General features: G+C 41.3%; 1 protein-coding gene across 1 annotated transcript; it reads right to left on the minus strand.

Annotated features, from left to right (window-relative positions):
- Positions 1-1,174: 1,174 nt before the first annotated feature.
- On the minus strand, positions 1,175-10,364 carry LOC116541718 (zinc finger X-linked protein ZXDB). Its single transcript, XM_032266100.1, has one exon. The coding sequence runs from the start codon at positions 9,933-9,935 to the stop codon at positions 7,491-7,493; it is 2,445 nt and encodes an 814-aa protein (XP_032121991.1). The 5' UTR covers positions 9,936-10,364; the 3' UTR covers positions 1,175-7,490.
- Between the last annotated feature and the right edge of the window lie 5,445 nt (positions 10,365-15,809).

The raw sequence follows: 15,809 nt of genomic DNA on the forward strand, positions 1-15,809 counted from the left end.
AGCAGTGAAAATGACTATCCAGTGCCTACTGTAAAAATGAAATATAATACAAGTTAGTCAAATTTTTAGATTTCACAGACTCACTGCTCTAGATAAACTATTCTAAAAAATGAACTGAATAAAAATATGCTGAATAATATACAAGAGCAGATTTATCAGCAAAATTTATAAACACAGAATTTGATTTAGTAAGAAATTAATCTCTTCTTCTTCCAATTGAATTTGCCCTTCATTCATTTCCATAAGTCTTCTCTGTTATCTAAAAAAAAATAATACAGCTAGCATAGGTTTCTCCATTTTCAAAGTGGCCACATTTCTAAAGTTATAAAAACTTATTTTAACAATGTTATTATTAAATCTTATTGCTTTCTAAGTACATAAATGACAGTGACATATCCAAATGGCAAAATGAGCCCTCACATAAAAAAGAGAAAAACAATTTTTAATTAATCAACATTATTTTGGAAAGTGAGGCAAAAATAATAAATAATGGCTTATCCTCTCTTCTACTAGCATGTCATAACATTTGATGCAATTCCTATTATTATTAATAATTTAAAATAAAATAAGCCCCAGAAAGCACAAGAACATAAAATGACTTTAACGGGAAAGCTGTTGCAACTCTTTGGAAATATCAAGTACCAAGTTTAGCATTAACAAACTAATGCCAACACAAATTGGGAGGAAAAGTAGTTCTCACTCTTCCTGGCAGCATATTCTAAAATTGGACCTCGCCTGGAATGAACTGCTGCTCTGTTCACTGAGTCATTGCCTGTGGAATTTCCATTTTGGCGGTCTAATTTGGCTAATTTCCTACAAATGGACATGAGACAAGCTTCTTTCACATGCAGTATTATGTCGTTTCACACTGCAGTTATATCCCTCCACTGTGTAAACAGGAAAGGGAAATAAGTCTTGACAAAGATTAATTATTTCTTGACTTTATTCTAAGGAAAGACCGGCTTAGAGTTGAAATGTTTTCATTTTGGCTACCATTTGCAATTTTCATTGTTAAATGTATTTATTTTTTAAACTAACAAAAATTGTGTGTATTTATCATGTACAATATGTTTGAAAATATGTATACACTGTGGAATGACGAGATGGAGCTAATTAAGACATGCATTACCTCACATACTTTTTGTGGTGAGAACACAAAATCTACTAGATTTTGATAACCTAGTATTATTTATCACTATAGTGAGTTTTTATTTTTTTTTATAATGGGCTTTGTTCTCTTTTCCAAATGTATTCACTTAGCTATATTTTATTCAGAATGTAAGATACTTGCTTGATAATTGCCCTATCCCTTACCACATGATTGGTGAAGTTTCAGGATTCTACATGCTAAACTTCAGTAGTTGCTATTCCCAAGTAATAAATAAAGTCTTTATATCCTTATTTTCAGCTAGTGTACCTATATAAAATAATTACTTTCTAATTAAAGGCCTTGTTATTTTTTGTTTCAGAAAATTAAAATATGCTTGTGTATCCAATATAAGAAAAGGAAAAATTATTTCAAAAATTACAGGTGTAAAATCATTTATTTATGTGCTATGGCTTTCTCATTTGGGAACAAAATGTTTGTTTTCTATAATTTCCAAAAAATCACTCTCAGGTTTTACACTTAATATATCTGGGATTCCAATCTAGAAAAATCAAAATATAGCAATAATTTATAAATTATTTCCCATAGTATTTTGCTATAATTAAAGCTGCAAGTCACAATTCTGTTTAAATTTTAATTTAGAACAGTTTAGCCTAATTGCTTCTTAAATTTTAGATTCTTAGAACTTTTGAAATAGATTTTGATAATCTGCACATTGAAATATTCCTCATCATAACTCTCTGGTTATAGTGAGAATAACCACTGCCATTCTATTTAAATCTGTTTAATTCTAATATATAACCATCTAGAACTTGATTATATATTATGCCGATTTTTTGTTTCTGTCTAGCTTGTAATGTGTGTAGGTAAAGGGCAGAATTTGTCAAATATGTGCTAAAAATGTTTGTTTGAATAAAGTAATGTAACATACTTTTGTGTTATACTGTCCCTCACACAAAGTAGGCACTCAATAACCACCAGCTGCTTAATAAGCTGGTAATGATAAGAAGTAGCCTAAGGATTTAGTTAGTGCTCATAATAATAATAATTTTCATTGTTTAAAATACTGAATTAAGATATTTTCCATAGGCAGAATGATGGTTAATGTGTTTTGCATGTGCATAAATGTCAGCAGAAAACTAGAATGAGATGTATTGTTCTTTTGACAATGCAGGACGGCAAAGTCACCATCGAACAAAATGTAATTGCTAGGTAATTAATTATACTATTATTTATTCTCTCTTTTTTTTTTGTACTCCATGCTCATTGAGTTATCACCACTGGTAGTCAGGTTAACAATAAAATGTGTTACATTAGGGTGAAAAGAGAAAAGAGGATGTGATTTCTGTGACTGAGTTCCCACACACCATCAATTGCCATACCATGTTAGCTAACGAAAGAGAGGATTATGAATAAGGAGCCCCAAGGATCGCATCAAAGTTGGCTTTTGGGCAGTCCTAGTCCTGTTTCTTCCAGTTTGGGAGAAATACAATTAAAACTGAATCTAATAAAGTTTATCATCAGAAACTACTGAAATTAATGACTAAGCAACATCTTCCAAATTAAAGAAATCTGGTTTGTTATATTAATAAGCACCAAATAAAAATACCTGTTGAATATCTGTAGTAGAATAGAGTAGTAGTAAGAAATAAATGGAAGCCGGAGATGACATAGCTCATTTTGATGCAGAGTGGTCTCGGCTTGTATTGTAAAGGGTTGAAGAGTCCTGCAAATTCTCGAAGGGAAATAACATTATAAACATCAAATGTTAGTCTAAGAACACATGATGGAGACAAACAAGATAAATTGATCTCAGTGTCTAATAGTGTGGAAAATCTAGAATATGCACAGTTTATTCAGAGATAACCATAGTTTATCACTTCCTGATGAATTAAACATGTCCTAATCATCTTTCCATAAATATTCCTGCAAATATTTCATTACATAACTTTGTTAATATTAATCAAATGTAATTTTTATAGTATCCAAGAAATCCTTAGGGACATTTTTAATCTTCCTTTCTCTTTCTGATAGGTGCCTATATATTCAGTAAGTCACCAAATTATATTCATTTCCTCAATTCAGACACAGCTCCTATATGTCTCTCTTCTCGTCACCACTCCAGTCCAAGCCTTCATCACAACCAACCAGAATTATTACAATAGACTCCTAAGTGACTGCACTATTTCCCCCATCTAATCCACATTATACATGTCCACTATATTAATATTTTTATATAATCACATTTGACTTCCCTTCTCAAGTACCTTCACTGGCTTTCAGTCATATCCAGAATAAAGTCCTATCTTTATTGGTTTGCATCGCCCTCCAGAATTTGGCTCCATACTGGCAGTCTAACCATAACATCCAGCACTTGTCAAATATAAGCCCTGAATTTGGGTTAAGCTGTTTTTGACAGTGTTGTGTGGCCAATTCCATTTTGAGTTATTTCCTTGTGCTGGAATTCACCAACTCTCTTCTTTATATAACTAAATGTAACCACCCATTACACTCCAGCTCCTGCCCCTCCTTTTTCTCCAAGTCATTCATTTGGTATCTGAAAACATGTTTGTCGATTTTGTTTAGTTGTAAAATAGTTAATATGTGAATTTCTATGTCCTCTCCAAAATTAAGATATGGCTCTTATTTTACTCTTCTTATCTGTATCTCTAGTATTCCACCTTGCATTCTGCAAGTAGTCAGTAAATTAACTTGAAATATACAAAGAGGACCATAGTTAAAAAATCGTTACCAAAGGCCCGGTCTATTTAGATTTGATAAACACATAAAATTCTTTTTTAACAACTGTTTTGCTTTTTATGGGTTGTTTTGTGCTTAGACAATCTGTTTCCTAAACCCTTGGTCCCTAGCCATTTTGGCACCAGGTACCAGTTTAGTGGAAGAAAATTTTTCCACGGACAGGGGGATGGTTTTGGAATGATTCAAGCACATTACATTTATTGTGCACTTTATATTATTATCACATATTCACCATAATGTAGAAACAGTGGGATCCCTTAGCTTATTTTCCTGCAACTAGATGGTTTCACTTTGGGGTGATGGGATACAGTGACAGATCATCAGATATTGGATTCTCATAAGGAGTGTGCAACCTGGCTCCCTCCCATGTGCAGTTCACAATAGGGTTTGTGCTCCTATGAGAATCTAATGCAACTGCTGATCTGAGTTGGAACTGAGTTTTGCTCCCTTGCCTGCCACTCACCAAATGCTGTGCGGACCAGTTTCTAGCAGGCCATGGACTAGTACCTGTCTGTGGCCTGGAGTTGGGGACCCCTGCTTTAAACCACGGCACACAATTTGCTTTTTAAAAAATTGCTAAGCAAATCTATTATATATATATATATATATATATATATATATATATATATATATATTTCAGCTCAGCCTTACATTTCAATTATTACATATTATGAGTGAGTTGCATTTAATTTGAGTTTTATCATCATGAAGTTATCAAGTGGATCTGTTTGATACCAATAATTACCAAGGGATTATGAATATTCCCATTAGGGAGTTAATCATTGCTTTATGTGGAATGAAGGAACAGTCATAAATAACCTGTTATACTAATGCCTTCTCTATTTTCCTGGATGAGAATATGAAACATTTAATCCACATAGAAAGAGGATCATCATATTCCAAGAAGTTTCACTTTTACTATTCAAGGCTTTCAATTATGTAACACTATAATGAGATAACTGGTAAAAATGTCAAGATTAACATGTTTAAACTCATGATAAATATGCTCAACAGGATCCCCCAGAATCAAACCTTCCTGCAAGGCATTGTTTATTGTGTTTTCAATTGGCAAAATGTTAATAAATCAAGGACTGAAGATGAACAAAAGGCAAATGAGATAAAATTAAATCATGTCCCATTGTTTAAACAAAAAGGCAAGCTTATGCCAACACTAACAGAAACACTAATATGTTTTTGTAGTCAAACTTCTGTCTGTAATTACATGCCATGTCAACCATCATGCTGGAACAACAATATTGAAAGAGAAATCTTTTGGAAAAACTGTGAGCCCATGGACAATCACAAGATTTTTATCTTCAGAAAAAAAAATATCCTTTGAAAATTCTATAGACAATAACAAAAGCATAGCTTATTATAGTTTTAATGGGAAGAAATAGATCTGAGGGATTAAGGAAACGTGACAGAGTTTTAAAATATCTATATGGTTATATATCTTAATGGATGCCTATGAACCTTGTATTCACCTCAGGTCTCTGCATTTTCTATAGGAAAATAAGAATAATCTACTCAGGAGGACTGAGCTAGTGATAACACATTTCTAAAATGGGCTTAAAATCTTTTTAAAATACTAAGGGAAAACAGTTAAACACAAAATTCTATTTCTTTGAATTACAAATTTATGTATATCTTTTGCTTTTTCATTTAGTAAGAACAACCAACTTAAAAATTATAAAGACAGCAAAGATGCATATCAAGGTGGCAAATATTAAAGTGCACTGTGAAAGTGCCATAATAATTGTTATCCCCAAGTATCCACATGTAAACAGTATTGAAAGCAACTAATAGTGTTTGCTACCAGGACAACATTGTAAAAAAGAAAAAGTCAAGTACTTCTCATTAATGCCTTATATAAAATATCTCCATTATTATCTGATTCATGTATAAACACATTGCCATCTAAATCCAGAAAATAACTTCTGAGTGTACAGACAAACTTGCAGTAATACTGTGACTGAAAAATGGGCCAAAAGAAGAATGGCTGAGAGAGAGATGGTGACCATGTAAGAGATCTGTCTAATTTAAATGTAAATAAAAGAGGTGTATGGCAAGAACTGGTGTATACCTGCAAGGAAATAGGGTGGAGTATAAGGGATGTAAGGGAAATCAATAAACGTGGAAGAGAGCAAATGGTTATAAACAAAATAGTCATGAAACTCAAGAGTCGAATGGGAGATTTGGAAATATTTCCTCTTTGTTTTGAGCTACACACACACACACACACACACACACACTTGTTACTAAGTGAAATACATTTGTAATCTGAGCTCGGTAAATTTTGATGTGAATTGTAGTTCTGACTTTGCCACAATTACCTCAGAGGATTGTGAGGATCAAATATAATAGTTGTGAAAGTGCCACATAAACTGTAAAAGGCTATACTCATTTAAGATAGATGGTATCCACTCAAAATACAGACAAAATTATCTCACTTTGGCTCTAAGAGTGAGCCAGCAATGAGCTCTCTAGGGCACAGAAGGGAGAAAAATATCCCTCTGATCTATGTCCAGATTGTCTTGGAAGAATGGGCTGTATACTCATTGCATGAGCTTGCGTTGAATGCAGAGCAAATACGTTAGCAAACTGGTCTAATGGACCTGTTGTCAATGACACAAAAGAACTGTGCGGAGAAAAATCCTTCCTAATCTAGGAAGAAATAAATTCCTTTTCCTCTTTCTTAACCTTTGCAAATGTTTATTGCCTACACAACCCTGATATTAATTTGTGCTAATTTCTCCACTTTGAGGAGGGAAAACAAGGGGTAGGAAAGGAAATGAAGATTCACCAAAACATGCTGAAACATATATAACATTATCCTTTCAGTACAACCTACTGGGGTAGAAAAATAAGTCTAGGATTTAACACATATATTCACACTGCTATGACCATTTTACATTACAACTAGCAAACTGAGGCTTAGTGAGACTAATAACTTATTTAAGGCCAACTTATTCAAAACCACAAAGCAAACATTTCACTCTGGGTCTGAGTGGTAACAAAAGCCCTTGTATTTTCCACAACAAAAACACACCCTCTCATCATTAAAAAAAAAAAAAAAGTTAGAATGATAAACAGCTAAGAAGAACCAAAACCTACTTTTAGCTCTTTTTTTTTTTTTTTTGAGTTCTAACATTCGACTTTCAATATTTTTGTACTGTGTAAAATTTCCATTAAATTTTTAATGTAAAACACCAATTCCTCAATCTCTCATTATTTAATGCTAGAGGGCTCAAACCGCTTTTCCTTACAAGTACAAACAATAACTAATAATTGCAAAATGCCCGAAATTTTTCAAGAAAAAGCACAAAATCACAAAAAAAAAACAAAACTGAAAAGATCTTAAGAGCAATGTGTTCAAACCACCTCAATTTATAAATAAGGAAATTAAGGCTCAGATAGGTTAAGTGACTTGCTCAGGGTCACACAACTTGTCAGTTCCAGACTCAAGGTCAGAATTTAGATCTCCAAACTTGTAGTCCAGGGCTGTGCTCTTTTTGCAAGCCACAAATAAATGACTGCACTTAATTAAACATTTAGTCCAGAATATCCTCAAAATGGACCGTAATAAAAGTAAGCCACATGGCGAGGAATGAATAGAGTCGGTTCATACCAAAAATGAGCAGCTGCCAGTCACAGTGATAAGATCTGTTTCTTTCTGAGAACCATGGTTTCCTGCTGCATTGGGGAATCCGAAGTGGGTCTCTCCCTCCCGTCCAAAGAAGTCAGAGTCAGGATGTACGTTCCACTCCGCTTTGGTTGGTGTCAGTAGTTCTGAGACACTGTTTTCACAAAGGGTGCTCGAAGGAGTCAGAGCATCTGTGTCCACTGTTAGCTTACTGCTGGGCGTCAAAGCCTGGGGCTCTGGACTGGAGTTTTTCATGGCCAAAGAGCCCAGAGATCCCAATGGCCCCACAGTTACACTTGAGACCTCATCCATATCTAAGGGGCTCTGCTGAAAACCAGTGGCGGCCGTTCCAAAAAAGAGAGAGGTATCCAGACTTTGAGGAGGGTCGCTGGTGGCCATCAAGGCCGCAGGGTCCACAGCCTGCCCTACGGAATTATTATTATTATTAGCAGGGAGGTTCCCTGCCAGAGTCGAGCTCACGGAAGCCACGTCAATAGTCAAGATTCCCGAGTTCACCAACGCCGTGTCCAGCACTGCAGCAGAAGTACCGTCAGGTACATCAGAGAAGAGAGACACTATCTCTGCATCGCTGAGATCATTCTGTCCCTGGCTGGTAAGTTCACTGCTGGGTGTAAGAGAATTTGCTGCTTCTAGCTGAGCTAAGAGATCCTGGCCAACCTTGTGCCTTTTGGCCATGTGCGTCTTCATGCTGTGCTTGGATGTGAAGAGTTTATTACAAGTGGAGATCGGGCAACGACTTTTCCAAGTGTCCACATCCTGCAGGTGTTTCTTGGAGTGAATGTAGAGGCTACTGCGAGCGGAGAACCTGGCACAGCAGCCTTCCACAGGGCACACGAAAGGCTTCGTGCCCAGGTGGGTTATGCTGTGGCCTTTCAGATGTTCGGCCCTCGTGAAAGACTTCCCACAGCCTTCCACGGGGCAGGTGAACCTCCGGTCATCGTCGTGCTTCCTTTTGTGCCTTAAGAGTTTGGACATGCTGGTGAAGTTCCAGCCACAGCCATCAAAGTCACAAAGGAAAGGTCTCTCGCCGGTGTGACTCCGCAGGTGAATTTTCAGCCTACAGGCCTTGTCATACTGTTTGCTGCAGCCAGGAAAAGAGCAGGAGAAGAGTTCCTGCTCCCTGAAATGGGCGCGGTTATGGGAAAACAGAGCACTCACTGTGATAAACGTCTTCTTGCAGCCAGAAAACGCGCACTGGTAAGGCCTCTCGGGCTCGAAGTGGCTGCGCTGGTGGGCGCTGAGTTTGGCCTGCGTGGGGAAACTCTCGTCGCACACCTCGCATTTGAACGAGTTCTCCTGCTCGTGGCCCTTCATGTGCGCCTTGAGGTTGTACACGGTGGTGAAGCTCTTGCCGCAGCCCTCCGCCGGGCAGCCGAAGGGCCGCAGTTTGTCGTGCGACTGCAGGTGCCTCTTGAGCTTGTAAGAGGTGGTGAAGGTCCAGCCGCAGCCGCCCAGGGGGCATTTGAAGGGCCTCTGGCCCTGGCTGCTGCTGTGCGTCAGCAGGTGCACCTTCAGCTGGTGCTTCTTGGCGAAGGTTTGCCCGCACTGCGCCTCAGGGCACAGGTACAGCACCACGCCTGGGGCCGAGCCCAGCGGTCCGCGGGGCCCCAGGGCGGCGGCCGGGCCCTCCGCCTCCTCCTCGGGCGCCGGAGCAGGCGCGGGTTCGGCCGACTCGGCTAGCAGGAGGTCGGGCGGCAGCTCTGGGCAGTCACCCGACTGCGCGGCCTGCGGGAGCCCGGCTTGCGGGGCGATCAGACACCCGGGCTGCTGGGCAGGCGCGGCCCCCGGGTCCCAAGCGTGTGGTGGGGGCGTGGCCAGGGTGAGGACGCCGTTCTCAAAGCGCAACAGCAGGTCCTGGTTGTGGATAGTGACTGTGCCCGCGAAGGCCGCGGCGGGGCCGGGGGCGGAGATCCGGGCCGGAGTGGAAACCGCGGACAGGCAGCGAGGGCCCAGCGCAGGGCGGCCCGCGGGGTTCGCGCCGCTCTCGCCCCCCTGGAGCCCCGGGCCCGCCTCGGCCTCCTCCCTCAACACAGGCCCTGCGGCCTGACCCGAGCCCGCGGTCTCCACGTCGCCACCCACCGGGTCAAGCAGCACCAGGAAGAAGTCGTCGCCGCCGCCGCCGCTGACGCCGACGCCGCCGCCGCCGCCGCCGCCGCCGCCAGGTTGATCGGGCCTCGGCGCCAACAGGCTCGGGCCAGGGCCCCGTGAAGCCGTGCGGGCCTGCTCGCGCCGCCGCCCGGGCCCGCCATCTTGGGGGCCCCGGAGCAGCAGGAGGCGGCGCGTGGGGACCTGGCCAGCCAGCGGGTCAGGGCCTCGGTGGACCCGGCCGCCGCCCGCGGGGATACCGCCACCGCCGCCGCCCTGCAGGGTCCCGCGAGCCGGGAGCAGCTTCGGGATTTCCATCTCTGCGTCCGTGAGGCTCGGCTGGAACCAGAGCCGCGGCGGAGGCGCGACCCCGCCCCCTGCCGCGGGCCCGAACACGTTCCTGAAAGGGAAAAAAAAAAATGTGCAATGCGCAGAAACTGGCCCTATCAGATATTAAAACGTATTTAACGCCACGGTGATTTAAATATTCTGGTACTGGGTCTCTGGAACAGAATAGAAAGCCCAGAGGTAGAGCCTGCTATGCCTAACTGCGTTCTACCATTAACATAAGTAAGCAACTAAGGAGGTCTTCTGAGGTAATGGGGAAATGACGACAGCTTGTTCATCAACGCTGTGGATCACCTAAGTAGCTATCCGCTAAAAGCAATTTTAATCCGTGACTCATTGTATATACCCAAATAAACACACCCCAGCCCCTCCCAGTGTTAGACGTGTTGCGTCGTACTTTTTGTGTGTTAAAATTTGTTTACTGGCTGCCTGCCTGCCTGGCTGGCTGGCTGGATTGATGGATGAAAGACAGTTCCTGAGAGAATAAACTGTCTCTGTGTCAGCGTTAGACCACCATAGTGTTGGCATTTCTGCTGAAAGTGTCCCTCCCCCTCCCACCTCCCCGTGGGACAACTTCCATACTCACGATTGTCTTGAGCAAAGTCCTCAGTAAAATTTGCCACATAGTTCAATTTTTGTCTTGCCGATACAGAGATTAGAATGAGTGAGCGATGCGGCCAAAACACGTTAGCACTGTTCCGTCTAGAAATGCAAAGCCTGGAGGATGAAACAATTTTTACCGAAATCTGGAAAAAGCCCAACCCACTCCAGGCTTCTCCCTATACAGTGCACAACCCTAACCAACTCTTTGCCCTTCCACCATCGGTTGTACCATGATAAATTTCATGTTCACGCTCAAAGCACAATGAGGGCATTCCTCAGTTGACTGCCTTCTCCAGCACGTGGAGGCCTCTGGGCAGGAGTTCCAGTTACATGTGTTAAGGTTAAACCCTCAGTCACTGCAATGGACTCTGCCAAGTAAAAGGCACGGACGATCATGCCCGATCGCCCTGCTGTACCCGCTCGCATTTAAGTGTGGAGGCCCAGGCCTGCTGGGCCTGTGGTGCCTAATGATCTTATTAATGATGACGACATTCCTCCAATTTGTATGTCAGGAATGAGTTGGGAATTGACGCAAATATAGGGTGAAATATCTGAGATGAGAAGACTTAGAGAGATGACTAGATTGGTCGGGGGGGGGGCGGGCGAGGCGGGGGCGAGTAACCCGTGGTTTAATTACTCCCAGCTCTCTTGCCCTCTTTTAATGACAGTGGGCATTTGGTCTCTTGACTGGAAGATCAAGTTTTGAAACATAACTATTCAAACCTCTTCAAAATTTCTACTCCACATACTTTTCTTTCTGGTACTTTTCCTGGAGGAAGCGTTTGTCAAATCTGAGCTATAGAAGAGTGCATAAAATGTATCTGTATGGTTTAGATCATTTTACAAAAGTAGACACCTATGTAACCAGAACCAAGGTCAAGCAATAGGCCACTGCCAGCCTTCCAGAATACAGCCGCCATACTCCTCCCAATCACAACCCACATTCTCCTATACGGATATAGTCATTGCCCTGACTTTGTAATAATCATTTCACTGCTTTCCTTTATAGCTTTATCACTTTTGTACGCATCCCTAAACAATAGAGTTGATATGCACTTGTATAAATGAAATCATAAGGCATGCTTCCTTTTACAGCTTGCTTCTTTCACCCTGTATTATACTTGAGAGACTCGTCCATGGTGTTCATAATAGCTGTAAGTGAGCACATCCTTTGTCTCCATCGTTGACTGTCGTTCCAGCATATGCTTATAGCAAAGCGATTGTGGTATGATTATGTCACTCCATTCTACAGCGGATGGACATTAGGATTGCTTCTAATTTTCAAGGATTATCATGAACATTCTTGCACATTTCTCATGGGACACATGTGTAAAAATCTCTCTAGGGTCTATAGCCAAGAATAGAATCACAGGGCCATAGGGTACGGATATCCTCTGCGTTACTAGATGATGCCAAATTGTTCTCTGTAGTGGTTGGGCCAGTTGTCAATCCCACCAGCAGCACAGAGAGTCCCTACTGCTCCACATCTTCACCTACACCAAGTGTTGCCAGAATTTAAATTTTACCGGTCTACTCGTGGGCAATACCCAAATTACCATTAAGCTTTAGCACATTTTCGTGTTTATGAGCCTTTTGGAGTTTCTATTCTGAGGAAGACCTATTCACATTTACCTCTTTTAACCCATGTTTCTATCCTATTTCTCACCTGGTACTTTCTGACTTGATGAGCCTGTTAAATATTCTAAATAGTAGTCCACACCTGTGGCCAAAATGTTCCCTGGCTCTGTTTGTGTTTTCCCTTGCATTGGGCTGTGTTTGGTGAGCAGAAGATCTTAACTATGATATAGTCAAATTCATCATTTTTCCTGATGGTTAGTGCTTTTTTAAGAAATCTGTTTTAATAAATCTTTTCTTTTTTAAGAAACCCTGGGCCGTGAATGCAATCTCTATATTTGCTTCTAAAATATGTATGCTATTGCCCTTCACAGTCAGGTCTTAATCCAAAAACAGTTGATGTCTGTTTGTGTATTGTGTTGAGTAGAGTTTATTTATTTGTGTGGATATCCAGTTTTCTCAGGAACCACTTATTGAAAAGTCTGCCTTTTGCCAAGTGATTTACAGTGCCATCAATGAAGTATCTACACACAGATGGCCCAGTTTCTAAGCTCTCTATTAAGTGCTCGGCCCCATTTGTCTGTGCGAAATACCACACTGTCTTAATTACTAAAGACCGATAGTCAAGTTTGATATTTGGGTAAGGCAAGTCAAGTCTACCTTGTTCTTCAAAAGTGTCTTGGCTAACTTTGGCCCCTTTCAATTCCATTTAAATTATAAACTCATCATGAAAACTTCAACCAACAGCTAGTTTGGAGTTCTAATTCAGATTGTGCTGAAATTGTAGAGTTGACCTCTCAATATTGAATGTTTGATTCATGATTATGGTCTGTCTCTCCTTTTAATAAGATCTCCTTTAATGTGCCCAAATGACATATTATATTTTTCCCAGAAGGTAATTTTTTTTTATCCTAGGCACGTCATAGTTTGCAAATCCTATGTTTGAAATTTTCATTGTCTAAATTTGTAGCTGGCAAATAGGATGCAAGTGGTTTTTGTTCATTAACATTTTATCCTACGAGCGTTTAAACTCTTCTATTGATTCTAATAATTGGTCTCTAATACTCTGTAGAATTTTATGTACACTGTCACATCATCTGCAAATAGCGCCAGTCTTTCTTCTTCCTTTCCAAATATCTTATTCCTTTTTCTTGCACCACTGCTCTGTTTGAAACCCCACCCCCACCCCCAGCATACTATTGAATACAAGTGTCGGTAGTGGACATCCTTTCTTGATGCAGCTCTTAAAGAGAAAGCTTTCACTGACTCTCTGTTAAGAATAATGCTTGCGTTCTGTAGCAGTATGGGTCCAGTCAGGAGACAGAAAGCACACAGTGACCTAGAAGGGGAAAGTTTAATATAAAGAATCATTAAACTATGAAAAAAGATCTTATATAGGATACAAGACAACTCTGTCTGGGGTTTTCTGGGGCTGGAGGCGAGTACCCAAGGAAAGACAAATTTAGAATGAAAACTTCTCCCAAAGGCTGGATTTTACATCACATTGGAGAAGAACCCGCTGGATGGCAGAGAAGTTCCACTGGTCTGCCAGTACCTGAGCTGATCTGCAAAGCCAAAACTGGTCTACAGTCGGAGAGGAAGCAAGAAGGCACCCTTTGGAGCACGGTAGTGTGGACAAGTCATAGCTGGTGTCTAGTATATGGCTGTGAAGTAGGGGTTGGGGGTCCTGGCTCAGTTGGAGGCCTGGAGTCAACAATGACCCATGCACAGGATCAGGGTGGGGGCTCAGTGTTGAGAGGGTTGCAGTATTGAAAGGATTACAGGAACGTGGTCGTGTGTGTGTGTGTGTGTGTGTGTGTGTGTGTGTGTGTGTGTGTGGCTATGGAGCAAGTGAGCAGAGGGAAGCAGTGGACAAATGACTTGGAGTACAGGATGTCCCTATCAAGAGGGCCACAGGAAGCTGATCATCAGGCCACACCAGGACTGAAGGTTTGCTGAGGGACAGTTGCTCTGGGCCCAGGCCTGGGACAAAGCATCCTCAGTGGCCTCACCTCTGCACCTCTGAGAGTCAGAAATCAAAGAAGCACCACTTCTGTTTTCAATGTCTGTCCCTCCAGAGCCCTCTATTACGTAAGTGTAACATCCTGCTCTTTGCTGTTACTTTAAAGGAGAGATACTTTAAAAATCTCTCTATTATCAGAGAATATATATTGAAGGGTGAATTTGAAGGTGAGAGGCAACAAATTGATAACCAGCTTCATATCTTTTATCAGGCTAGAGACGTACCCGCTCTCTGTAGTCAGTATGAACAGTAGGCACCCTACCTGCCAGGGTTACAGCTGTTGGCTGCACAAGGGAGATCATCTACCACCCTGTTGTTGCTCTGGTAAGCCTAGACTTCACCACTGGGTAATATATCCATGTAACAAAACTGCACTTGTACCCCCTAAAGGTATACAGATAATACTAATGATTAAAGAAATAGGTCTGTCTATTTCAGGGGGGTTAGTTGACTATTTAGGTTTCTTGGTAGGCCCAGTGCACCCTGGCCTGGACTGAGTTTGCTACAAAACCCAGCCTCTGGCACAAAGGAGCATCACTGGCTTAGGGCATAGAGCCTGTGAGCCCTGTAGTCTAGCCCTACCCAGGACTTGCCTGCTCCACTCACAAGGAGAGCTGTATTGTGTTGTGAGATTGCTTCTTCCACCATAAATGTGACTAGCAAATGTTCTCTTCAGGAATAGAATGATTTCATTTATACCTTAAATGCTGATCTGTTCTCCTGCACTGGAGCTAAACAGATAGAGAAAAGGTGCTTGGACTTCATTTAAAGTCCTGCCTTACAGAGCCCTATCCATGGAGAAGCAGGGCAGTAGATTCTCGAGTTAGTCTCACAAAGTGTATACATCTTACTATATTGGCATTTTGAGTGTTTTAATCATGCTTTTCTCAATTTGGTTTAGGGTCTCAAATAGGCAAAAATTCATGGGAGAAAATAGCCCATGTTTTGCCCTTCTTATGTGGCAAATAATCCATTATTTAGTGATTGAATTGGCAACTGTATTGAGAAAGAGAGACATTTTAGTAACCAAAAAAAAAAAAAAAAAAAAAGAGGAAGAAGAAGAAATCAACAAACCAAAATAAGAACAACAGAAAGAAAACAAACAAAAATTCCCTTTTCTTTTGGTGTGTCTATAATCAAGAGATATAATGAGATACCACTAAATCATGAGAAAAAAAATACTAAAACAGTACTCACCCTTGAATACTCTCTTCCTGGGGCTGTACAGAGCATATTCACCTCTTGTGTTCAGAAGGCACAGATGACAAATTAACCCACAGCCTTCTGCTCACATGCAGGACTGTGCTGGCTTCCCGCATATTGCTGCACGACCTTGAACACAAAGACGTGTATATGAACTGGGAGTTTATATTTTAAGTGCTGGTCCTGCCTGCTGCCAGGTCCAACTCTCTTAACTGTTACTCTGGCAATGCTGCGATGCAAATGTAAAATCTGAAATTCGTTCACTACCAGGAGAATCCACTACTTAAGCCTGACACCTGGGTACCTGTCACCATTAGGCTTCCAATCAGTCACTCTCACTTGCTAGAAATGGCTCAGAATTAGGCTCTGTGGAAAAACAGACCTCCAATCTGCAGTTTCTAAAGGAGGGATGCACAGCTGTGGTGTCTTTCCTTGCAGGA

Source organism: Sapajus apella, unplaced genomic scaffold (assembly GCF_009761245.1).
Source record: "Sapajus apella isolate SASKATOON/1434 unplaced genomic scaffold, GSC_monkey_1.0 scaffold154, whole genome shotgun sequence".
NCBI lineage: Eukaryota > Metazoa > Chordata > Mammalia > Primates > Cebidae > Sapajus > Sapajus apella.